The following is a 24,960-nucleotide window of genomic DNA, read 5'->3' as shown; positions in this document are numbered from 1 at the left end:
GGGGACATAGCCAAACCATATCAGTAATGTATTATCATTTTACATATTGCTGGATTCAATTTGCTCATCCGTTGTTGAGAATTTTTGCTTCCATGTTCATAAGGGAAATTGGTCTTTGGTTTTCTTTGCTTTAGTTGTTTCTATTTGGTTTTGGAATTAGGACAATGCTGACCTCATAAAATGAGTTTAGAAGTATTCTCTCCTTTTCTGTTTTCTGGAACATATTGTGTAGAATTATTATTATTTCTTACTTAATGTTTGGTAAATTTCACCAAACCACAGATCCAAGAATCTCCTGGAACACCAAGCAGGATAAATTTTAAGAAACAAACCACGTCTAGGCATATTACACTCAAACTTCTGAAAACTAAAGACAAACAGAAAATTCTAAAGGTAGCCAGAGGATAAAAGACAAAAAAAAAAAAAGATAAGAATTAATACTGACTTCTCATCAGAAACCACGAAGTAGAAACAAGAATGAAGAGATATCTTTAAAGTGGGGAATTAAGAAGATACCATTGTACAATCCTAATACTACCTACACTTTAGTATGATTAGTTGTGTCAGGTTAATTTTTAAATTATATATATATTTTTTCTCTTTCTTTTTTTTTTTGAGACAGGTCTCCCTCTGTCGCCCAGGCTGGAGTGCAATGGCATGACCTCGGCTCACTGCTACCTCCACCTCCTGGGTTCAAGCGATTCTCCTGCCTCAGCCTCCCGAGTAACTGGGATTACAGGCACCCACCACCAGGCCCAGCTAATTTTTGTATTTTAGTAGAGACGAGGTGTCATCATGTTGGTCAGGCTGGTCTCAAACTCCTGACCTCAAATGATCCACCCACCTCAGCCTCCCAAAGTGCTGGAATTACAGGCATGAGCCACCACGCCCGGCCTATATTTTAAATTCTAAGTCAATAGCTACAATTTTTTAAACTGACATAAGTAATAAGTCTACAGAACAGATAAAATGGAATCAAAAAATTATCAATTAGCTCCAGAAAAGGGAGAAAAAAAGAACAAGAAAGAAACAAAGTACAAAAAAGGAAAGAATTTGCAAAAAGGTAAATTTCAGTCAAACCATATCAATAACTACTTTAAATGCGAATGATGTAGCCACATTATCTTAAAATACAAAAACTGTCAAATTGAATTTTTTTAAAGCAATGTGTAAATATACGATATCTACAAGAAATCCATTTTAAATACAGATGTTAAGGTATATAAAAAGCAAAAGGATAAAGATATGCCATGCAAATACTAATTAAAAGAAAGCCAGAGTTGCTATATTTATATCAAAATAGAGTTCAGAACAAGGGAGAGGGACATTACATAAAGATACAGTGGCCAATCTTCCAACAAAATATCATAATCCTAAATGTGAATGCACCTCAAAACAGACAAAAACTAATAGGCGTAAAAGAAAAATAATCTATGATTGTATTTAGAGATGTCAACATTCCTCTCATAAAAACTGATGGAATGAGCAGGCAGAAAATCAGTAAGGATAGTGACTACTTGGCCAATATCATCAATTAGCTTGACCTGATGGGAATTTATAAATAGATGTAAACTACACATTATTTTCAAACGTACATGGAACATTCACCAAGAATGACCATATTATGATCCATGAAACAAACCTTAACAAGTGTAAAAGAACAGAAATTATACAAGTATGTTCTTGGGCCTTAACAGTATTAAACTAGAAATCATTTATAGAATACTAGCTGGAAAATCCCGTAAGATTAAAAAATGAAACAGCACACTCCCAACTGAGGCATGGAATAAAGAAAGTCTCAAGGGAAATTTTAAAAAATGTTTTGATGTTTTGAACTCAATGAAAACACAGCCCATCAAAATTGGTGAGATGCAGCAAAACTAGTACGTACAGAGAAATTTATAGCATAAATGCTTATATTAGAAGAGAAGAAAAGTCCCAACTCAGTAAGCTAAATTTCCACCAGAAAGACCAGGAGAAAGAACAAATGCAATCCGAAGGCAGCAGAAGGGAGAAAATGCTAAAAGTTCAGAGCGGAAACCAAAGAAGCTGAAGACACAAAAATAACAAGGAATCAAAATCAAGCCGAAAGCTGATTCTCTGCAAAGATCAACAAAAATTATAAACTTCTAGCCACACTAACTAAAATAAATACACAAAATTAGCAATATTAGGACTGAAAGAGGAGCCATCACTAATGACAACAAACACATTAAGAGGATAACAAGGGATTATCACAAACAACTCTATGCCCATGAATTCAAAACTTTAGATGGAATAGAGTAAAATGAGTAGAATAAATTTAGATGGAATAGAGTAAAATGAGTAGAATAAATTCTCGAAAGACGTAAATTACTACAACTCACTCAAGAAGAAATAACTTAAATTTTCCTGTGTTGTTAGAGAAATTGCAAGTTAAAATTCTTCTAAAAAGGAAAACTTCAGGTCCAGATAGTTTCAGTGATGAAAGTTACCAAACACTGAGAAATGCTAACAATTCTACACTATCTGTTCCAGAAAATAGAAAAGGAGAGCATCCTTCCAGATTCATTTTATGAGGCCAGCGTTATCCTAATTCTAAAACCAAACAAATACCTTTTAAGAAAAGAAAACCAAAGACCAATGTCCTTCATAAACATGGAAGCAAAAATTCTCAACAAAAATATGAATAAACTGAATCTGGCAAAATAGAAAATGATAATATCTCACAATCAGATGAGATTCATTCCAGGAATGCAAGACTGGTTCAACATGCAAAAACCACAGTCACTGTATTAACACACTAAAGCAGGACGGCCTTTGGGTTTGACTATGACTTTATATACATGACAGTCAAGCACAATCCAGTCAGCTATCGAAGGAAATGAAGCACTGAGTCCTGCTACAACATGCATAAATGGACCTCAAAGAAACACCACGCTGTGTGAAAGAAGCCAGATGCAAAAGACTAAACACTGCATGAGCCCACTTACGTGAAATGTCTAGAAAAGGTAAATTTATAAAACTAGAAAGCAGATTGGTGGCTGCCCAGGGCTGGAGACGGGATTAACTGTGATAAGCATTAAATGCAATGAACATTTTGGATTGTGGTGATGGTTGTGGAACTCTGTATGTTGAATTGTATGCTTACAATGGGTGAATTTAATGGTGTACAAATGAGATTTCAATTGAGTTGTTAAATGAAAGTGACAAGAAAAAAAGAACAAAAAGGAAGAAGACTTAGCAAAGGTGTTGAAAAACTAGAGATAGCCTCAGACCCACAGAGCCCTGGCAGGGCCCCTGCCTTTCACCACGTTGGAAACTGTATAGAAATTGATGAAAATCCAGGTGCAGTGGCTCACACCCATAATCCCAGCACTTTGGGAGGCCAAGGCGGGTGGATCACCTGAGGTCAGGAGTTTGAGACCAACCTGGCCAACGTGGTGAAACCCCATCTCTACTAAAAAGTAAAAAAAATAGCCGGGTGTGGTGGCAGGTGCCTGTAATCCCAGCTACCCGGGAGGCTGAGGCAGAAGAATCGCTTGAACCAAGGAGGCGGAGGTTGCAGTGAACCGAGATCACGCCATTGCACTCCAGCCTGGGCAACAAGAGTGAAACTCTGTCTCAAAAAAAAAAAAGAAATTGATGAAAAAAGAAATGTTTCATGAGTCTTATTTATAATGTGGGTGGAGGGTGGGGACAGAGCCCTGGAGCTGCAGAGTCTTTGGCCAGGCCAGGGGGACACAGTGTGCGGGAATGGAAGGAAGGCCCTCAGGGGTGGGGTAGCGGGACTGGGAGCAGAGACAGAGGCTCACAGTGGCCCAGCCGGCCAAGGCGTGGGGGCTGGATGTCATCCTGGGCACAAAGGACAACCAGGAAAGGGTGTTAAGCAGAGGAGACTGTGACCAGGCCTGGTCTTGAAGCACGCACTCTAACTAGTCTGTAGAGAAAGGACAGATGTACTCCCTGGAGGCTGCAGAGAAAGGACAGATGTACTCCCTGGAGGCTGGGCTGTGGCTTATCCTTCTTTGTAACTGTCACAGGAGGTCACCCACTGAGAGGAAGGTGGGAGCCGCTCAATCCACGTCTGTTAAATCAGTGCAGGTACAACCCTCATCCCTTCCCATAATGTGTATGTGGTGGCGGGAAAGGCTGGCCCCACCAGAACTCCCTGGTGCGAGCAAGGCGCACAGCCAGTCTCTGAGCTCTGTCTTCACAGGGGAAAGGGAACATCATCTCCCTCTGATTCCCACCACCCCTCGCCCTTCCCACTCATCTCCATGACGTGATCCACAAGCAGAGGTGACACAAGCAGGGTTCCCTCCTCCTTCCCCACCCCAAAAGGCTCCCAAAATGGCTTGGAACCTGCCGAGGACCCAGGGTGAAACCTGCGGTCTTCTTGTCAAACCTGTTTTCACGGAATACCAGCTACACAGGCAAGGGAGGAGGAGTTGTAAAACCCTGCCTGTCTGAAATGTCTTACCTGGACTTTATGAAGCTGACTGAAAGCATTCTGGTGAAGTTTTTGCAAATTGATGGCGGCCAGCACTGCATAAAGAAGAGAGAGGCCCAGCTGAGGCATGAGACAAGTGCTGTCAGGGGAAGGGAAGGTATCCGCCCCCGGCCCGGTCGCAGGCAGGAGGAACGGAGGAACACATGCTCAGCAGTGAGGATGGCGAGATGCTGTCTGGATCCCACTCTGCCACATCCAAAGGGCTGCCATGGCCATCGCCACATCCCTGACACTTGCGAGGACTCTCATTGTTAAAATTAACCACACTCTGTGCAGAGAAGTGAGCCAGGCCAAGGCTCCCTGACATGATTAGACTGGAAACGGGACGCAGGCTTCCTGGCCCCAAGCTCAGCACGTGTTCCAGTGTGCCAGGCTTCCTTGGAAGAGCCACTACTAAGGAGGCAGAACGGCAGCCGCCGGCAGTGGCTAGCCCCGCTGGCCTGCTCACACCCGGGAATGTCCCTCACTATTGCCATCTGATGAGTCCGTCCAGAATCTTCCTGCCACTTAATTCTCTAGGATCTCCTAAGTGTCCACACGGAGACTTGGGCGGTAGGATCCCAGGAATGGAACCGGATCTAGGCGGGGTTCCTGACACAACACCCATCTTCTGGTTCTCCCTGTGGTTTCCCGAGTTAGTGGAGACGACCCTGATCCCACGCCAGGCCCAGCACCAATGCAGATTTCTTGCCACAGAAAAACTATGGGAGACGGAAAGGCGTCCTGAGAACAGAGGAGTTCCAGTGCTGCTGTGTTTAAAGATGGCAGGAGCAAGGCCAAGAGAGGGAGCTGGTGAGTGGCCCTGAGCCTTGACCTTGAGTCCTCATTTATTGTAACATCCAACTCCAGGATCCATCCCAGTGGACACGGGAAAGGGAGGTATGGAGATGCATACCTCTGCAGTGTGTTCAAGATATACACGGGCTGGCTGAGAGCCCTGTTCTCCTGTGAACTAACTCTAAATGTGTACCTCCTTTGGTGTGGCCGCTCAGCACATGTTTCTCACCATCAGAGGTCAAGAGAAGCTCCACAATCCCTCTTCTCAGCAGGGCCTGTTGAGAAAATTAACCAAAATGAACCCAATTCCCTCATTCCCATGGGAAAAAAGAAATACATACAGCTCCCCATATTCATGGGTTCTGCGTCCATGGATTCTGCAATCACAGCCAGAAATATGTTTTTACTTTTTTAATTTTAAATTTTTTTAGAGACAGAGTCTTGCTGTGTTTCCCCAGGCTGGAGTGCAGTGGCACGATCATAGCTCACTATAACCTTAAACTCCTGGGTCAAGCCATCTTACCACCTCAGCCTCCTGAGTAGCTAGGACTACAGGCACACACCACCATGTCCAGCTAATTTTTTTTTCTTTTGTAGAAACAGGGTCTCACTATGTTGCCCAGCCTGGTCTCAAACTCCTGGCCTGAAGTGAGCCTCCTGCCTTGGACTCCCAAAGCACTCAGATTACAGGTATGAGCCACCATGCCTGGCCAAAAATATATGTCTTAATTGCATCTGTACTGAACACGCACAGGCATTTTTCTCATCATTATTTCCTAAAGAGTACTATATAGCAACTATTTATGTAGCATTTACATCGTATTGAGTATTAGAAGTAATCTAGAGATAAGTTAAAGTATATGGGAGAGGCCAGGCATGGTGGCTCATGCCAGCAATTTGGGAGGTCGAGGCAGGCAGATCACTTGAGGTCAAGAGTTTGAGACCAGCTTGGCCAACATGGTGAAACCCTGTCTCTAATTAGCCAGGTGTGGTGGTGCATACCTTCCAGCTACTCGGGAGGCTGAGTCACAAGAATTGCTTGAAACCAGAAGTAGAGGTTGCAATGAGCTGAGATCACACCAGCCTAGGTGACATAGTAAAACTGTCTCAGAAAAAAGAAAAAAAAAAGAAAAGAAAAAGTATATGGGAGGATGTGCATAGGTTGCATGGAAATGCCACACCATTTTATGTCAAGAACTTGAACACCGACCGATTTTGTGTCCACGGGGGCCCTGGAATCAATCCTCCATGGATGCTGAGGGACGACTATATGAGGAAATCGGAAACTAAGCAGAGCATGGTTCAGTTGGGTGAGATGGGAGCTAGACACGGGTTTGAATTCAGAGTCTGAACTTCTGCAACTTAGTAAATTGGGGGAAAGCACTGTCTCGGTCTCAGCCTGGTGATTTTTGTGGGGAATGACCCTAAAATGGGTCGAGTGTGGTTTCTGACACCCCATAATCAAAGCCTGCAGGGGAAAAAAGGGCTGAGTTTACCAGGAAATGCCCTGGAAGAGGATCTCAGTCACTGAAAGAAGAGGAAGAAGACTAGGTGAGTTTATCAGGAAATGCCCTGGAAGAGGATCTCAGTCACTGAAAGAAGAGGAAGAAGACTAGGTGAGTTTACCAGGAAATGCCCTGGAAGAGGATCTCAGTCACTGAAAGAAGAGGAAGAAGACTAGGTGAGTTTACCAGGAAATGCCCTGGAAGAGGATCTCAGTCACTGAAAGAGGAGGAAGAAGACCAGGGAACCGCTCTGTGCTGGAAGGGGAGAGGCTGCAGCTGTGGGGTCCTGAGAACCATCAGGGAATTCACCAAGCTCAGGTGCTGCCAAACACTGTCAAGGGGAACAAGAAAGCCTGCCATGGCTGCAGGGATGGGGATATCTAATCTGAAAAACCATGGTCACGAGGCCAGATAGCCAGGGCCTGGCTGTGCGTCTCCTGTGTTCATCGAGCCAGAGCTGGGCCTGGGAGTGGAGTTGAATGGTATTTTTTTTTCTTTTTCTTTTCTTTTCTTTTTTTTTTTTTTGACACGAGTCTCGCTGTGTCGCCCAGGCTGGAGTCCAGTGGCGTAATCTCGGCTCACTGCAACCTCCATCTCCCAGGTTCAAGTGATTTTCCTGCCTCAGCCTCCTGAGTAGCTGGGATTACAGGTGTGCACCACCACGCCCAGCTAATTTTTGTATTTTTAGTAGAGACAGGGTTTGGACACACTGGCCAGGCTGGTCTCGAACTCCTGACCTCAGGTGATCCACCCACCTCAGCCTCACAAAGTACTGGGATTATAGGCATGAGCCACTCACTGAGCACAGCCAGTAAATTTTAAAATCAAGAACAAATAATGCTGGCTGAATGCAACGGATTCAGGGCAGCCACGCATTCCCTGGGAAAAGTTAGGGAGGGAAATTACTCTCTGACCTTGTCCAACTCCAGAAGCCACAGCTATAGGGCAGGAGTCAGCATGTGGATGAAGTCCAGCCCCGCCCTCCTCCCCACTTTGCCCAGCTGGGGACCCCTACCCTTCCCGTCCCGCCCTCCAGCCAGAGGTCCCCGCACAGGCACTGCTGCAGAGGCAAGGGCGGAGTCAGGACGGCTCAGGCCAGCCCTGCAGCCCTGCACTCTGCTTGGCAGCCTACGGCGGGGTTCAGTTGAGACTGAACTCTCATCAGCTTCCTGAATGTGGGAAGTCAGGGGCCAGCAGGGTCTGAGGCACCAGGAAGGACAGCAGGCAGGACTGCAGTTATTCCCTGGTCTGACACGTCCCTCCGTGAAGAAGCAAGAGGGACAGGAGAGACGACGTTTATCTTACAGGCCAGAAAGCTTCAAGCGGAGAGTCACATCACTAAGTTCTTGAAGCATTATTTACAGTGGAGGAAGATTCACCAACCCCAGCTTTGATGAGAATCGTGGGTTACAGAGATAGGAAGCAGAAAGGAATAGCCTTTTAATGCCACGTTCTGTCTTCTAATAAAGTTATTTAGGTACATAGTGATTGTCTTGACTGCTGTAAATTCACAGAAAATGAACTTGATCTACAGTTGAACCTTGAACAACACAGGTTTGAACTGTGCGGATCCACTTATACTCGGATTTTTTTCAATCAAGTTACAATCCCCTGCCTCTCCTGCCACCTCCTCCACCTCTTCTGCCACCCCTGAGTCAGCAAAACCGACTGCTCCTCCTCCTCCACCTCCTCCTCCTCCCCCTCAGCCTGCTTAACATGAAGATGATGAGGATAAAGACCTTTACCATGATGCATTTCTGCTTAATGAGAAGTCAATATGTTTTCTGTTCCTTATGATTTTCTTAGTAACATTTTCTTTTCTGAAGCTTACTTTACTGTAAGAATACAGTATATAATAGATATACAAAACCTGCATTAATCAACTGTTTATTATTGGTAAGGCTTCCAGTCAACAGTAGGCTATTAGTGACTAAATTTTGAGGGAGTCAAAAGTTATACGCAAATTTTCAGCCACGCAGTGGGCTGGTACCCCTCAGCACCTCGTGTTCACAGGCCAATATTCTCAGAATGCACAGTGTCCAGCCCTATCACTCATGCACCCAGGAATCAGAAAAGCACAGAGGAGGAAGGAGGCATGTAAACATGGGGCCAAACCAAGGCCCTCTTACCTTGTGGAGATACGGCATGTATGTTTTATCCTTATTGAATGAGCCATATTCATTCTCCACTTGCACCGCGATGACAGGGCCTCCCTGGCGGTACTGAGAAATAAGCAGAGGAGGGTTAAAGAGTGAGGCTATTTGGGGCAAAAGCCTGGAGTCTCTGGGCTTGCTGCTAATGGCTGCACAGCTGGCGTGGCAGGCTCTGATCCACGGCCCCTGCAGTCTGCACGCTCTGCTCCAGCGCTGGAGTTAGAGTCTGCTGGGTCACTTGGCTGCTGTGGGAGCCACCTTCCCTAGTGCGTTGCAGATACATAACTGCCAGTTTTCCCTCTGTTTCTCACACTAGCTGCTTAAATTGGAGTCCTCAAACCTACAAATGCACCTGCTTCCATGCCAATCCCATCCATATTCCCACCTCCCTCCTGCCTTAGGCTTATGCCACCACTTGTGTGTGGGTCCCACGGCCTTCCACTACCTGATCAGGAACGTGGCTCTGGGCACAGCCCCTCTCCCCTCTGTGCCTTTGACCTTCCTTTGCAACAAGCTGACCTCCATGATCATGGAAACTTACTCAGGACCCTCTGCATCAAGAGAGATGGGGGCAGAGGCCCAGGAATGTTCCCCTCTTCCCACTCTCCTCATTAAGAGCCACACTTCCTAGAAGAGTTACCGGTCATCTACACCCACATCTCCTGTTTTCTTGCTTTTAACTCACTCCTCAAACCCGCTTGGGAAAGCTTCCAGCCCGTCCTGCCATCCAGACCATCAACATTGACCTAGTTATGCTAAACTCAAAGGACTTTTCAGAATATCCTCTTTCAGGGTCCTTCCGCAGTCTGGTGCATTTCCTTCTCCTTGGAGCCTAGCCACAGAGAAGGCAGCCTGAGCACTGGAAAGCCAAGATCTGAGCTTTTTGTCCCAACATACAGCAGGCCTGTAGTCCCCACTGCCTACAGCATTAATGGCCAGCTTTATAGTGCGTTCCTCCCTCTTGGACAAAGGAATGCTGGCGCTGAGGGCACTAAGGAAGGAGAACAGGCATGACTGTCAGCTCTTCCTTTGCAGGTTCCCCTCTACCTCCTTCCCATCGCACCCTCTGCCCAGGAGTGCTGGCTTCCCACAGCTCCTGCTGTGATTCTCTTTGCCTCCACAGGGCAGCACCACGCCTGCCCCCGACTGGACGCATGGCCTCTCCACTGTGCCTGGTACACTCGGCAGTGACCACAGAGGGCCTGGTGCTCAGCAATTACTCGCTGGATGGACACAAATATTCTCAGCTAGTGAGTTGAGAACAATTGTTTTCATTATTGAACAGTATCAGTTCTCTCCAACCCGAAGGGTGAGACTTCTAAAAACCCCATTGCAGAGGAATTCCCAGTCGGCCTTATGAAATAAACAGGATAAGAATAAAAGTCCCACGTAAACCAGTAATGCACTCTAAAAATTATTTTTACATAATTATTAAAACAATAAAGACAACCAATTCAGTAAAGGGACCTTAAAATACTAATGATGTATCAATAATCAAATTAGTGCAAGGTATAGGGCATTACATTTCATTTACACTTATAATTCCTTGCTTCTTAAAAATTTCCTAGGATTTCCCACAATTCAGTGGGATGCCTGTAAATTAGCTTTCCTTGTTGCATACATATGAATGTAAATGGCATTTGTGCTTGTGCTAAAACTTCCATCCAAATAGTCAGTCTTTCTGGTTTTAAGGCTCACTCCTGCCACTGAGTCCCATCTAGATTGCAGAAATGCAAACAGACACATACAGCGTCAGCCCTTCAAACAAAAGATGTACCTCAACTCCACCTAACGGAGCCAGAGTTTAATCCTAAAGACAGGGTTTTCTTCCTCTCAGCAGTGGCCATCTCTCAAAGCTGTATTGCAGCAATATCATTCCTAGGCTCTGTCTCACGTTCTTCCTTTGTTATCCTTCGATTCTTCTCTTTATAATTATCCTAATAAGACAACTCACAGGCCGGGTTCTGTGGCTCATGCCTGTAATCCCAGCCCTTTGGGAAGCTGAGGCAGGCAGATCACCTGAGGTCAAGAGTTTGAGATCAGCCTGGGCAACATGGTGAAACCCCGTCTCTACTAAAAATACAAAAATTAGCCAGGCATGGTGGTTGGTGCCTGTAATCCCAGCTATTCAGGAAGCTGAGGCAGGAGAATTGCTTGAACCCAGGAGGCGGAAGTTTCAGTGAGCCGAGGTCGCACCACTGTACTCCAGCCTGGGCAACAGAGTGAGACTCCATCTCCAAAAAAAAAAAAAAAGAACTCACAATTCATGATTCCAAATTAGCTACAAAGGCCTAGATCTGTATGTTTGCCATATTTTCTCCCAAACAGAAGAGTAAGATAAGTTATCAGCCTACTACTACCTAAAAATCCAGGTGTTTTTTTGGTTTGTTTTTGAGACAAGGTCTTGCTCTGTCACCCAGGCTGGAGTTCAGAGGCACGATCTCAGGTCACTGCAACTGGGCTCAAGCCATCCTCCCAGCTTAGCTTCCCGAGTAGTTGGGACTACAGGTGCACACCACGCTCTCGAATTTTTGTATTTTTTGTAGAGATGTGGTCTCACTATATTGCTCAGGCTGGTCTTGTACTCCTGGGCTCAAGCAGTCCTCCCACTTTGGCCTCCCAAAGTGCTGGGATTACAGCCGTGAGCCACCATGCCAGGCCATAATCTAGATTTTTATCCCATCTCAAGCTACATCAAGAGATGTATCCTTAAACTATTTTTACTTAATAACCATGTGCATCTTCTCTTTTGTAAGAGTTATGTTGTTTAAATTAAAAAAAAAATTACAATGACCAAACAATGCTGTCTTGTAGACCGCACAGTACAATGTTCTTTTTTTGTCACAGACCTGACTGTGTGCTCTAGGTTGCCATGGTAAAAATGAAGGCGTTTCTTATCAAGTGCATGAGGTCTGGGTACACCATAAAAAAGGCAATGCTGCCGGGCGCGGTGGCTCACACCTTTAATCCCAGCACTTTGGGAGGCAGAGGCGGTAGGATCACGAGGTCAGGAGATCGAGACCATCCTGGCTAACACGGTGAAACCCCGTCTCTACTAAAAATACAAAAAATTATCTGGGCATGGTGGCGGGCACCTGTAGTCCCAGCTACTTGGGAGGCTGAGGCAGGAGAATGGCGTGAACCCAGGAGGCGGAGCTTGCAGTGAGCCGAGATCAAGCCACTGCACTCCAGCCTAGGCAACAGAGCGAGACTCTGTCTCAAAAAAAAAAAAAAAAAAAAAAGGCAATGCATGGCACCTGTGTTCTTCCCATCTGTAGGAGTAAATCAAACTAGAATGCAGGGCAATAGCAGGTAGACTTACACAGATACGGAATGGGGGGTGCAAGTTATTTTTTTACAACATAAATGGAAAATCCAAATGTCCACGAATAGGATATGAATTCCTGATTTTTGTTTTTTTGTTTTGTTTTGTTTTTTGAGACAGAGTCTCAGTCTGTTGCCCAGGCTGGAGTGCAGCGGCATGATCTTGTCTCACGTAACCTCTGCCTCCCAGGTTCAAGTGATTCTCTTGTCTCAGCCACCTGAGTAGCTGGGATTACAGGCATGTGTCACCACGCCCATCTAATTTTTTTGTATTTTTAGTAGAGACGGAGTTTCCCATGTTGGTCAGGCTGATCTCAAACTCCTGACCTCAGGTGACCCACCTGCCTCGGCCTCCCAAAATGCTGGGATTATAGGCATAAGTCACCAAGCCTGGCCTGAATTCCTGTTAAATGAATTATGATATATCCCTACTAGGGAACACTGTGCAGGCACTAAAAAGAGTGGCTGGTTTCAAATATATATATTTCAAGTAACAAAAGAAAAATGCCTGAAGGAATCATATATTTTTATATTAAAAAGGATATACATTATTTTTAATGTAAAAGGATGTAGGTGTCTATGTGTTCGTGTCTGTGTACCTAGAGACATGTGTTTAATTTGCTTCTATGTTGATAAAATCTCTAAAAAGAGACACAAAATCTAGTAAAATTGGTTGTCTCCTGAAAGGGCAATTAAATGGCTCTGGGACAGGGTGGAAGGCGAGATTTTCATCTGACCAAAAATTCATTTGTACCTTCTGAGTCCTTTTGCCATGTTAAAAGCGGAAAGAAGCAATGGAAGATTGGCAAGCTTGAGGAACAGTAACTTCACGTGGACAACCAGTCCCCGCCTCATGTGATGAGTCTTTCTAGAAACTCTAGGGCAAGCTAACCCGGACAACAAGGACAGGACAGGTCAGCCCTTCTGTCCTCAAGCCAAGGGTCCGGAACTCAAGGTTACAAGAAAGTCAACTCAATTGTTCATGGAGACTGCAAGTGGCCTCTTCAGTGATCAAGCCAGAACAAACTCTTTCCCTAAAGTGCACGTAAGAAAGATGCAGGCGATAATTTGGCTTTACCTGAAGAGGAATCACTCTGGGAATCAGGTGGTCAAAATACTTCTCAACTGCTTCAATGAAGCTCTTGTTGGTTGTCCTCAACAGTAACCGGGGGTCTTGCAGGAGCCAGCTGGGGACAAGAGGGGCGGGCTCAGGGTCTGAGACGGGTCGGGAGAGGGAAGCAGGAGTGGGCTCAGAGCTGCCCCGCCTCGCCGCACATCTGCCCAGCTGCCTCACACCCCTGGTCCCGGAGCACTCAGGGGTCCTGGAAAGATCTGTGCCGCGTGAGACCTTCAGACCATTCTCACAGACTTGTGGGATTTGAAAGGAAACACCCGCCTCCACCTCCAAGGCACTTCATAACTTCGGAAGTGCCTTCAGCTCTATTTGGTCTGACTGAGGGGCTGGCCTGTCAAGGCTCTTACAGCCATGTCTTAGAGAGCTTTTTCTTCTACCTTTTGTTGAACACTCTCCATTCTTTTTCAGTTTATTGAAAACATTTTTCGGTCGGGTGTGGTGATTCATGCCTATAATCCCAGCACTTTCGGAGGCCGAGGTGGGCAGATCACCTGAGGTCAGGAGTTCGAGACCAGCCTGGCCAATGTGGCAAAAATCCCGTCTCTACTAAAAGTACAGAAATTAGCCAGGTGTGGTGGTGGGCGCCTGTAATCCCAGCTACTCAGGAGGCTGAGGCAGGAGAATCACTTGAACCCGGGAGGCGGAGGTTGCAGTAAGCGGAGATCGTGCCATTGCACTCCAGCCTGGGTGACAAGAGCAAGACTCCGTCTTAAAAACAAAAACATTCTTGGGGACAGAAAAAATTTCCATAGGCACAGTGTCACATTTCCACTAAGAGCTAAGGCTTCAGGCTCAGGGCAGGAGCCTACATGCCAACGATACTCCACCCACTCCAGGTCACTGGGAAAGTGCCAGGCAGGCCTCCAGCCAAGCTATGCCGGGAGTCACTGCTTCCCGAAAACTCCACTCCCCTCAGCTCAGGCTCTCTCTGCCCCTGGAGAAAAGCAAAGGCCTCTCTCTTCATCCTGGAGAAAAGCAAAGGCCTCATCTGACTCTGAGGTGCAGAGGTGCTCACTGGAGGCAGAGCCCCAGATTCCCCAGGAAGCCCTGCCCACCACAGGGGTGGCAGAAAGGAGTCTTGGAGTCTCACCCTGACCCTGGGGGCCAGAATCACAGACGAGAGAACAAGTCAAAGAAAAGCAATAGGGAAAGGAGGGGAGCTGAGGGTGGTCTCACTGCATGGAAAGGCAGCCTTCCCCTCACAAAATAAGCAAAAGATCAGAAGTTTTCAAAACAAGCCCAGAGTCGTCAGAACATTCCTTTGCAGGCCTTAAAGCTTCTGGTCCCTTTCTTCCCAGGGCATTTTGAGAAGGACAGAGGGGGCCACAGCCCCTCCTGCATGGGGAAAGAAGAGTGGGAGCCTCTTGTGGCTCCCCGCGCACACCCTCCCCGCACACACTTCTCCCCGCGCACACCCTCTTGACCGCATACCCAAGGCCCCAGGACCAATGTCTGGAGCTTCTCATCTGTGAATCGGGGATGACAACTGCACCCACCCCCACCCCCAACGCAGTACCGCAGGCTTCACATGAGACAACGCAAGCACGGTGTGTGGCGTGGGCCAGCACACCTCCCATCGGCTCCGTGAATAAAGGTTACTTTCCTTGTTACTAGATTGAAATTCACTTTTTTTAAAGCAAATACTTCGCTAGAACCACGACTCTGGGATTGTAGCCCCACTTACCTGGGCAAGCCCCCGAGGTCCATCTCACTGCAGATGTAGGGGCCTGGACGCAGAATCACCCACAGCCCGATCTCCGCAGCCATCAGGACGAAGGCCCTAGGGAGGTCCACATCGTCAGCCCCTCCCACGACAGCCCAGGATGAGGCCAGGTGGGGGCTACACACATCACAGGGTGGAGGAGCTGCCCGGTGAGGTAAAGGGATGACTCGGCCCCACCCCCAAAGAGCGGGGACTCCCATACCAGGTCGGTGGCCTGAGCTGCTCCCAGCCTCAGAGCCTCTGCACAGCCCCATCGGGGGCCTGAGGAAGAAGGGTGACAGCCAGGGCACAGGGGTCTTAACAGTGAACCTGACCCAATAGCCTTACTAGCCTAGAGGGGCCGCCCTGCCCCAGCCCAGGCGGCCAGACCCCATGCAGAGTTGGGCGGTTCCCGGAGTCTTCTGCCCCTCTGGGCTGCAGTGGAGAAGTGGGGCCCAGAGGCTGCAGGCCCAGCCCCTCTGGGTGACAGGTCACGGCTGGGGAGCATCTAGGTCCTGGGTGCAGGGCCTCTCACAGTCCTAGAACAGGGCTCGAGACCCAGGTCCCTCCCTGGTTCTCTTTGGTTGCTAATCCATCCCCAGTAGCCACCTCTGTGCCCCTGCCCCTGGCCAGTTCACAGAAGCAGCAACATCACATACTCCAGGTCCAGGTTCCCAGAGAAGTCAAATTTGCCTCTTTCTGGTTCATGCAGGTTCCACGGAACATAGCTAGAAGAGGTGAAACGGAAGTATGATGAGTATCTTCTTATTTCTTCCTCCAAATTCTTAGGTCTGCCCCAAATCCAAGCCAAAACCATGCATAGCTCTATTTTGAAATAAGTTGAAGTTTCCAGTGGAAATTAAACCTCTATTACACTAACCATGACTATCTTTAATAGTTCCTTGCTCTATTATCCAATTGTGGTTCAAGCTGCCAATTATCCTATGATGCTAGATTTCTTGCGATTTAGATATAAATTCTTCCACTCACCGCCCTATTGTAACACCCATTAAAAGTATAAATTAAAAAAGAGAACAAAAACAAAAATGTCTACATCTTCCTTATAAATTATTGCTATGAGTTAGTCAAAATAAGAATAAATGAGGAGTTTCTGTGGAGATAGTGGAGTTACAGTAAATCTAGTAAGGGTACTACTACATTTAGACCTCAGCAAGAAGGGCCCCCACGGGACCCTCCCCCATAGAGCTATGAGTAAAAATTTTATTAGGTATACTAGGCATAGTTCACGAGGCAACTATCTTTTTTGGTGCCACTGGCAACATGTTTGAGTGTTATGCCCCTTAACATCATGTTTCCTATAAGCCCTGTGGTTTTTATTACACAATTTTGTGCAGTGCAGAGATTTCTGACAATACATTGTAGAACTGACTGTATGACCCACCAAGAAGACATACTAATTAGGGCCTTCTATGAGCTTAACAACATAGCTTGTTGTATGTTCTAAGTTACAACACAGCTTGTTGTAAGTAAAGGAGAAGCTGACTGAATTAGAGAGGACACGGATACATCAGTTACCATCACAGTGAAAAGATTTAAAGTAGCCCCTCTAAGAAACAAAGAAAATAAGCAGCAAAAAAAAAAAGAAAAAACTTGTAAGGATATAGATTTGAACTGCATAATTAAAAGGCTGCATCTAATAAATAAAGAGAGAATCCAGTAGCTAACATATGGAGCATTTACATTCCCTTAAAAAGTGCATCTGTAGAACTAAGTATGAAAAAAGAACGTAAAATTTAAAAGACCAAAATTTAAAATGCATGAAACAGTTGTAAAATAGTGGCATGTACTATGTCACAAAGTAAATCTCAACAGATTCCAAAAACCTATGTCACATAGTCCATAATCCCAAAATAAATGCAAATAAATTTAAAAATCACAGTTAAAAATAGTAAAATTTAAATAAATAAATAAATAAAACAGAAAGCGCATTCCCAAATAGCTAATGGAAACAACATCAAAACTTACGAAATATTTGAAAATAAATGACATTCAAAGCACTATATAGCAAAATTTGTGGGCTACATAACCAAAGCAACACTCAGAGAAACATTCATATCTTTGAAGGAATATATTAGAAAACACAAAAGACTGGAAATAAAAGAAGCTAAATTTTAACTCAGGGAAAAAGAAGAAGGAGGAGGAGGAAACTGAGAAGGACAGAGAAGAGAAGGTACTAAATTTAATAAAGTAGAGAAAAGGAAATTACACATAACTCAGAAACTGTGAAATATAAATCTGAAATATACAGAGTATCAACAAAGCTACAAGCTAGTTATTTGAAAAGACTAAATAGAAATAGATAAGATTAAGAAAAAAGAAAAAACAGCCAAAATACACAATGTGATGTATATAACTTCCAAGTGAGTACAGGAAAGAAAGGAAAAATTTCTTAAGTCCCAGCGGGTTCAAAAGAAGAAAGAAGGCCGGGCGCAGTGGCTCGTGCCTGTAATCCCAGCACTTTGGGAGGCTGAGGCAGGCGGATCACCTGAGGTCAGGAGTTTGAGATCAGCCTGACCGATATGGTGAAACCCCATCTCTACTAAAAATACAAAAATTAGCCGGGTGTGGTGGCGGGAGCCATAGTCCCAGCTACTCAGGAGGGTGAGACAGGAGTATCACTTGAACCCAGGAGGGAGAGGTTGCAGTAAGCAGAGATCGCGCCACTGCACTCCAGCCTGGGTGACAGAGCAAGACTCCATCTCAAAAAAAAAAAAGAAAAGAAAAAAGAAAGGAAAGAAAAAAAGGGGAAAGCAGGATGTGTTCAAGAAGAAATAGAGGACATGAGTTAATAACCATTCAAAGAGCTATGTCGTCCCAAAACCCTTCACCTCACAAAACACAAAAGATAGTAGTCACAGAGTTTACAGGTGAATCTTAAGAAACTTTCAGAGTAAAGATAATTCTTGTGCAAAATATTTCCAATAAGTAAGAAAAGAAGATTTACTCACTTTATGAGCTTATTATAAGATTGATTCAAAGCTGGACAAGAATACTAACAAAATAAAATTTTAAATCAGTTTTGCTTATAATCATAAACACATATGAAATAAAACACTAGCAAATAAAGTCTAGCAATCTGTGTGTATGTAATGTGTGCATATCTCAGAACCAAGCAGAGTTTATACCAGTACCACATGGCTGTTTGACTATCAGAAAAATTGTCAATGTAATTCAGCAATTCAAAAGGAAAGTGAAGAAAAACTATATTGTCCTCCCAATAGATGCAGTAGCAGCTCTCAGTAAAACTCAACGATTATTTCTGATTAAATTCTTTGCATTTTAAATGAACCAGTTATCAATTTACTGCCTCTCAGCTTCAAATTCACCCTTCAATACCAGCTCTGCAATAAGGCACAGGGCCCTCTAAGCATCTTCTCCTTTACAGTGAGTGTGACGGTAAGCTTGCGGCAAGATGGTGGTGGCAGGCCCTCAGGAGGACGGGGCCTCTGATTCTGAAGCAGTTTTGCTTTTCTGTGGTCATACAGGGTGGCTGGTCAGTTGTATACAGGTACGAGGACAACCGTGGTGTTTCCTTTTAAAGGGTGAATTGCTTGAGTCCGGGAGTTTGAGACCAGCCCAGACAACATGGCGAAACTCCATCTCTACAAACAATTCAAGAAATTAGCCTGGTGTGATGGCCTCAGCTATTCAGGAGGCTGAGGCAGGAGGGTCACCTGAGCCCGAGGAGCAGGAGCTGCCATGGGCTAAGATTGGGCCACTGCACTCCAGCCTGAGCAACAACCAAACAGAACAACAAACCCTGTCTCAAAAAAAAAAATTGTTTTAAAAACATGCATGTATCTGTAAGTACATATTTATCTGTAAGTGTGCCTTAAGCTTGTGTCATTAAACTGAGTGCTCCCAAGGGCGCCTGGTGTTCCTTCATTAGACAGACAGAATCCCGAGGAAATAACCTCCTCCCGTGAGATTCTCCCACTAACCCCTATCCAAGACTTTGATCACAGAGCAAACTCAGCATGAGACTAAGTGACAGCTGGACGCTTAAGCATAAAATGTATGTGCTGGAAACGACTGTGCGGAAGGAAGTCCTCACGCTGGGCCCCCAAAATCGGAGGCTCAGGCTCCCGGCCAGGATGCACTTGTAGGGTAACAAGATCCTGGAGGTGAGGGGCCGGCACTCACGTGGTGACAGTGTTGAAGCCACAGGCCTTCAGCTTCAGCAGGCGGTCCCTCCAGTACTCCCTGGGCACCCGGAAATAGTGGATGGAGCCCCCGAAGATCAGGAACTTGTGGCCCTCCAGTGTGAAGTGGGGCTTACCCCGACCTGTGCTTTCAGTTCCAAGTCCCACAGATCGATTCTTCAGCTCCAGAGGGGTCAGATGAGACCAATTAAACCTGGAGGGGAGGGGCGAGGGAAAGAAAGTGGAAAGGGAGAGAGAATTCGGGAGAGGGCTCGGAGGGACGGCGGAAACCCTAGCGAAAAAAAGAAGTGTTTGTTAGTAGGACGTGTTCTGTGCATATTCGCGATACCATTTTCTCCAAGAAAGGAGAGATCGCTCCCCTCCCTCCCCAGGAATGTAGCTCTCAAGCAGACCTAGGCTGGGACGGATGCGCTCCTCCAAGCGTGAAGTTCTCCTCCTGCTTAAACCGAGGAGCAAAACCTGATAAGATAAATGGCAGGAAAAAGATGCCCACCATTCTCTTCCAGGAGAGACACGGGCTGAAAGGAGAAAGGATAACAGTGACAAGGGGAGGGTGCCGGCCCCACCGAGCGGCAAGGGCCGGGAAGCTGTGCCGGGGGCGCTGCAGGGGCCAGAGCCAGGGAGGGGGCCCGCGACGCAGGCGGGGCTTCCAGGCGGGCCCAGGGCCAGGACAGCGCGGCACCACCCGGCCAGTCCCCTCCAGTCAGGATGAAGGCCGGGGACACACGTTCGGTCCTAGACCCCACAGACAGGGCTGCGCAGTGCTGGTGGGTGCCTGGGAGAGGTGGAGGCGCTGCCACCGCCACGTTCGGGAAGGACGCGGTGCCCAGCCGCGGGAGCCCCTGGCCCGCGTCCCCACCCCTGATTTTCTGGCCTCTGGTGAACAGCCCCTCCGCAGGGTGGGGGTAGCCAGGGGACCCGCCGAGGAAAGCTGGGGAGAGCGCGGCGCCGGCCGCAGAACCCGGGGAGGGTGGAGGCTCCCCGGCTCGCGCTGGGGTGGGGGCAGCCCGGGAGGGCCGCGGGGGCAGCGGCGATCCGTCACCTGAGGAGGGGCGAGGGCTTCATCGCGGCGAGGCCGAGGCGCCGAGGGTCCCTTGCGGCTTCCGCCCCTCTCCGCTGGCCCCGATGCCGCGCTCGGGCCGGGACTCGAACCCCGGTTCCGCGGGGCAGGCTCAGGTCCGCGCGCGGCGCGTGCAGCCGAGGCACAAATCCGTTCGCAGGCGCGGGCGCCGGGTCCGGGTCCCAAGGGTGCGCGTCGGGCTCCCCGCGGCGGGGACAGCCGAGCTCCGCCGGCGCTGCAGGTGCTCCCGCGGTGCGTCCGGGCGCAGACGCCTCTCTGTCCTCGGAGGGAAAGCGGGAGGGCCCTTGGGGTAACGCCCCGACCTTGGGCTTCCTAAGCTGGCGGACAGCCAGCGGCACAGAGAGGCCGGCGCGTGGGAGAGGCGGAGGGAGCCCGGCGGCGCGGAGCAGGCGGTGTCCGTGCCGCGCGCACGACTGGAAACGACCTGCGGATCCTGAACGAGGATTCCACAGGGGGCCGCGAAGCACAGGAGGGAGTCCCTGGAGAATTCTCGCTCCCGACGCTGCTACCTCTTGGTAAACGAGCGAGAACTGGAGCGCAGAGCCTTGGGAAGGCGGTTCCCTCGGCGGGAGCGGCCCGAGCACAGCTTCACAGCAGGTGCGAGCGCGGCGGATGCTTTGGCGACAGAGTGGCGGGACCTGCAGGAGGCAGGCCGAGGGGGGCTGTGGGCGCCACGCCGAGCTCCAGAAAACAGTGGGGACTGTTCCGCGGTTTCCAGCAGAAACTAAGCCAGGTGTTCGTTTCACGGAGGTTACTCGGCTGCAGAGGGTGAGGCTGGAGGAGAACACACGTCCTCTCGGGTAGGCGCTCGTGGTGGTAACGCTGCCCAAGAGGAGCGCACGGGTTCCGGGGAGACTTTTGTGAGGTTAAACCGGCGGCTCCGGATAACTGAGCGCAAGAGGTCGGTGACACAGAGAGGGGTCTGGGAGGCCACGTGCTTCAGGCTGAAGTAACTTGGCGGAGAAGTTGACTGAGATGGGAAACACAGGAAGGGATAGAGGCTGCGTAGAGGGAAAAGGCGATGAACTTGGTTTTGGAAACGCTGATGTGAAGTCCCTACGATGAAAAAAGAAATGTTCCGATTTCTCCCTTTGAAGTCCTTGCTTCTTCCATTGGAAAGAACAGAGCCTATGACATCAGGTTGAAACCAGGAATGCAGTTCTCTGAAAATATTGTGTGTGGGGGAGGGAGTTTATCTTGTCTCATTCCTTACAAGGATACTTTGCTCTCTGAAACCTCAGCTCCCTGAAAGTTTCCTAGATGGTCCATCTTTTCCTCATTTTTTCGACTGTAAGCGATGAACTGTTAATAATTTTGTGCATTTTGGTTTTACAGCCACACACTTTATTCTTCTTTGTCAAGTTTAAAGTACTCTAGGGCTTGTGCCTTCCCACATAAAATTTAGCATAAACTTGTCTGTTTCTACAAAAAGCCATGTTGGTATTTCGAGAGGAATTGCAATCAACCTATGGATCAAATTGAGAATTGTATCCTTATTATGTTGAATCTTCCAACCCACGAACATGGTATGTCTCTCTATTTAAATAGTTTTTTTTTCGCTTCTTTCATCAGAATTGTGTGATTTTTTCAACATCAGATCCTATGCATGTTTTGTTAGGTTTATACTTAAATATTTCCTTTGCTCTCAAGAGATTTAAACTGTTATTATTTTTTATTTCAGTTTCTACATGTTTGTTGTTAGCATATAGAAATGCGATTGTGTTTCTCGTGGTGATCTTGTATCCTGTCACCTTGGCAAACTCACCTATTAAAGAGGTTATTTGTATATTACTTGGCATTTTCTATGTAGATAATCATGTCATCTGCAAATATGGAGAGTTTTATTTCTACCTTTCCAGTCTGCTTGGCTTTTTATTCCTTTTTTTGTGTGTCTTAGTATGACTAAAATTTCTGTGTTGAATAAGAGCGGCAGGAACTGACACTGTTACCTTGTCCCCAGTGTCAGCTGGAAAACATTCTATTTTTCACTATTAAGTATGATGACAGCTATATGTTTTGTGTACATATTCTCTATCAAGTTGAAATAGTTTGACAGCTGGGTCTACAGTCACTAGAAGTGCTGTGGTGCTTTATTGGAACAAGCTATATATCCAGAACTGTGATTTTCTGCAGGCGTTGATGGAGGAATTTTGACAAAGTTAGAAGAATCAAAGAATGGATTATTGGTTCATTTGAAAGATGACTCACCCTGTGTCCTTTTGCCATCTGGGGCTCCCCTCTGCTGATGGAGTATTTGAGAACCTCTATGAATGAGCCCTGGAGAGTGTGAAAATTCCCCCAGATTTCTGTGCTCATTAAACCTGTAGAGCTCTTGAAAATGTGCAAGGTGAAGAAACAATTTTAGTCAAACAAAGCTTTCAGTTTCTGTCTTGAGATTACAGAAGTAACTCTACAAGACCAACATCCCAAGCACAGGAAAGACCAGCCACTGGGGCCGCAGACCCAGCATCCTGGTGCAATTTATTAAAAAAAAAATCAATATTTTTCCCTTCAGTTCCCATCCAGATAACTGATGATGAAGCAAAGAGCTAACTTCCCAAAGCAGGCAGAAAACATTAAAAAGCTCCCAGAGCTGAGTGTGCAAACTTCCCGTGCCAGTGCTTTGATGTTAATAAAGCACAATTCCTGCTCCTAAATTGCTCTCTTGTAACAACAGCAGCTTCCAGAAAAAGAAGGCAGCACCTTCTGTTGCTTTAGTAGTGGACAACCCTATAGGAGTTAATGTATGAACCAGAAAAGACAATTCTTGATTTCTTCTTAGGTTGAACTTCTTAAAGAAATGTATGTGACAACTGTATAATAAGAACCCTTGTGAGATCCAAAAACCTGGGTTAGGAACTGATATTATCAGTGAAAAATTAAAGGGAAAGATTATCAACTATTTATATTCCAGTGTCAGAGAGCTGTGAACAAAGAGTTGAGGCAGAGGTATCTTTAAGATTAAAGTATGCAAAATCTGTTGTCTGCTTGTAAGATCATCTTTCTAGGTTTATTGATAGTTAATAAAAAGCAGCAAAATTTATAAAAGTGAAAATTTAGCCACTTCTACTTGTAAGCCATCCTTGTTAGAGAAACTCTTTGTTTACTTAAGTCATGTTTATACAGAAAATGAAAAACGCTCATTTGAGCTATAAAATGGACTCTGTGGTCTCTTAGTAATTAATTTAACCCGTGATGATACACAGTTAACAGGCTGAGATGGAGGGATAGGTAGATGACAGATACATCCCTGCTAGAGATCTTCAGAGCCCTAGCTTTAAATTTTGTCCTTACAGACATCCAAACTTTAAGTAAATGGATAATCCGTCTCCCACAGATTAAAAAACAAATGAAGCGGATATGCACCCCGTCACGCAGGGCCTCTCCCAGCAGAGGGAGGTGAAGCAGCCGGCCTCTGCCTGTCCCTCCACAGGGTAACTAATGCTCAAGTGCAGGCCTCTCTAAAGGAGGTGCTCAGCAGGGGGCAGCCCAGCTCAGCCGCCAGGCTCTGGCTGTTATCATTCAAATGTGTCTTTTTTAGGGACTGAGTCTGCTAGATGCATTCATTAGTTAAGGAAATGGAAAATCATGCAGACCTCTAGGTGAGAACCCCAGGTTAAAATGTGTTCTCAAGAGTCTTTTCCCCTGGGAGTTGAAGTTAATCAGCCTGATCAGGTCGGGGTGGAAGGTTTCCTCTCTGCATGAGTGCAGCCTTGGTGATGGAAAAGGGCCACCCTTGAGAAGGTAAGAGAGAAGGGAAGATCGCTGTCTCCATGGGGCACCCAGCAAGAGGCTGCTGTCCTTGCTGATAACCTGATCCACTGAGCTAAGAGCTGGATGGGGAGTGTCTGTAAGAATATTAAAATCCTTATCCGGAAGTGATTTATTTTCATCAGGTTTTTTCCTCTGTTATGAATAGCTGACATTTACCAAGCATTCGTGTGCCAGGCACAGTTCTACATGTTTGACATTTCTGTCTATTGTCTCTTAACTCTCACAGCACCAGAAAGCAGGTACCATTAGTATCTCTCCTTTATCAGTGAGGAAACTAGAGCACAGAGGCTTTCAGTGACGTGTGCTGTCACACAGCAGGCTGGTGACAGCTGGGATCTGAAGGCCCTGGAATGGAAAGATTCAGTCTCATATTGCCCATATTGCACTGCTCTTGTTCAAACTAAGTGAGACGGCCTAGGTGAAAATGCTTTAGGAAAAGCACACAAATGCATTTAAAATGAAAATATAACCACGTGGCTAGCAAAAGAGAAAGTAAAATGCTTCTAAACCATCAGGTCTATAAAATAAACTATAGGAACATGGAAAACTATATCCAAATATTAGAAGGCTTAAAAATTCTTGTTTTTTCAGCTGGGTGCAGTGGCTCACACCTGTAATCCCAGCACTTTGGGAGGCCGAGGCGGGTGGATTACCTGAGGTCAGCAGTTCGAGACCAGCCAACATGGTGAAAACCCATCTCTACTAAAAATACAAAAATTAGCCTGGCGTGGTGGCACACACCTGTAATCCCAGCTACTCGGGAGGCTGAGGCAGGAGAATTGCTTGAGTCCGGGAGACAGAGGTTGCAGTGAGCAGAGATTGCGCCACTGCAC

The 24,960-nt window shown here is 46.5% G+C and overlaps 1 protein-coding gene across 2 annotated transcripts in view; it reads right to left on the bottom strand.

The window, feature by feature from the left end:
• GLB1L3 (galactosidase beta 1 like 3) overlaps window positions 1–21,204 on the bottom strand; it is a 42,372-nt gene extending 21,168 nt beyond the window's left edge. Inside the window, exons 1-9 of one of the 2 annotated variants that reach the window (XM_024255396.2) lie at window positions 20,315–21,204; window positions 19,665–19,790; window positions 19,253–19,543; window positions 15,748–15,816; window positions 15,071–15,166; window positions 13,330–13,438; window positions 8,904–8,996; window positions 5,463–5,544; window positions 4,463–4,527 (exon numbers count right to left, since the gene is read on the bottom strand). In XM_024255396.2, coding sequence (XP_024111164.2) covers window positions 4,463–4,527; window positions 5,463–5,544; window positions 8,904–8,996; window positions 13,330–13,438; window positions 15,071–15,166; window positions 15,748–15,816; window positions 19,253–19,543; window positions 19,665–19,790; window positions 20,315–20,337 — 954 coding nt within the window. In that variant the 5' untranslated portion in view covers window positions 20,338–21,204. The remainder of the gene's footprint in view (window positions 1–4,462; window positions 4,528–5,462; window positions 5,545–8,903; window positions 8,997–13,329; window positions 13,439–15,070; window positions 15,167–15,747; window positions 15,817–19,252; window positions 19,544–19,664; window positions 19,791–20,314) is intronic. The other variant, XM_002822724.4, reaches the window with a different exon arrangement.
• Between the last annotated feature and the right edge of the window lie 3,756 nt (window positions 21,205–24,960).

The sequence above is a fragment of the Pongo abelii genome, chromosome 9 (assembly GCF_028885655.2).
Source record: "Pongo abelii isolate AG06213 chromosome 9, NHGRI_mPonAbe1-v2.0_pri, whole genome shotgun sequence".
In the NCBI taxonomy this organism is placed as follows: Eukaryota; Metazoa; Chordata; class Mammalia; order Primates; family Hominidae; genus Pongo; species Pongo abelii.
Note: the sequence above shows the minus strand (reverse complement) of the source record. Positions and strands in the feature narration are given on the sequence as shown.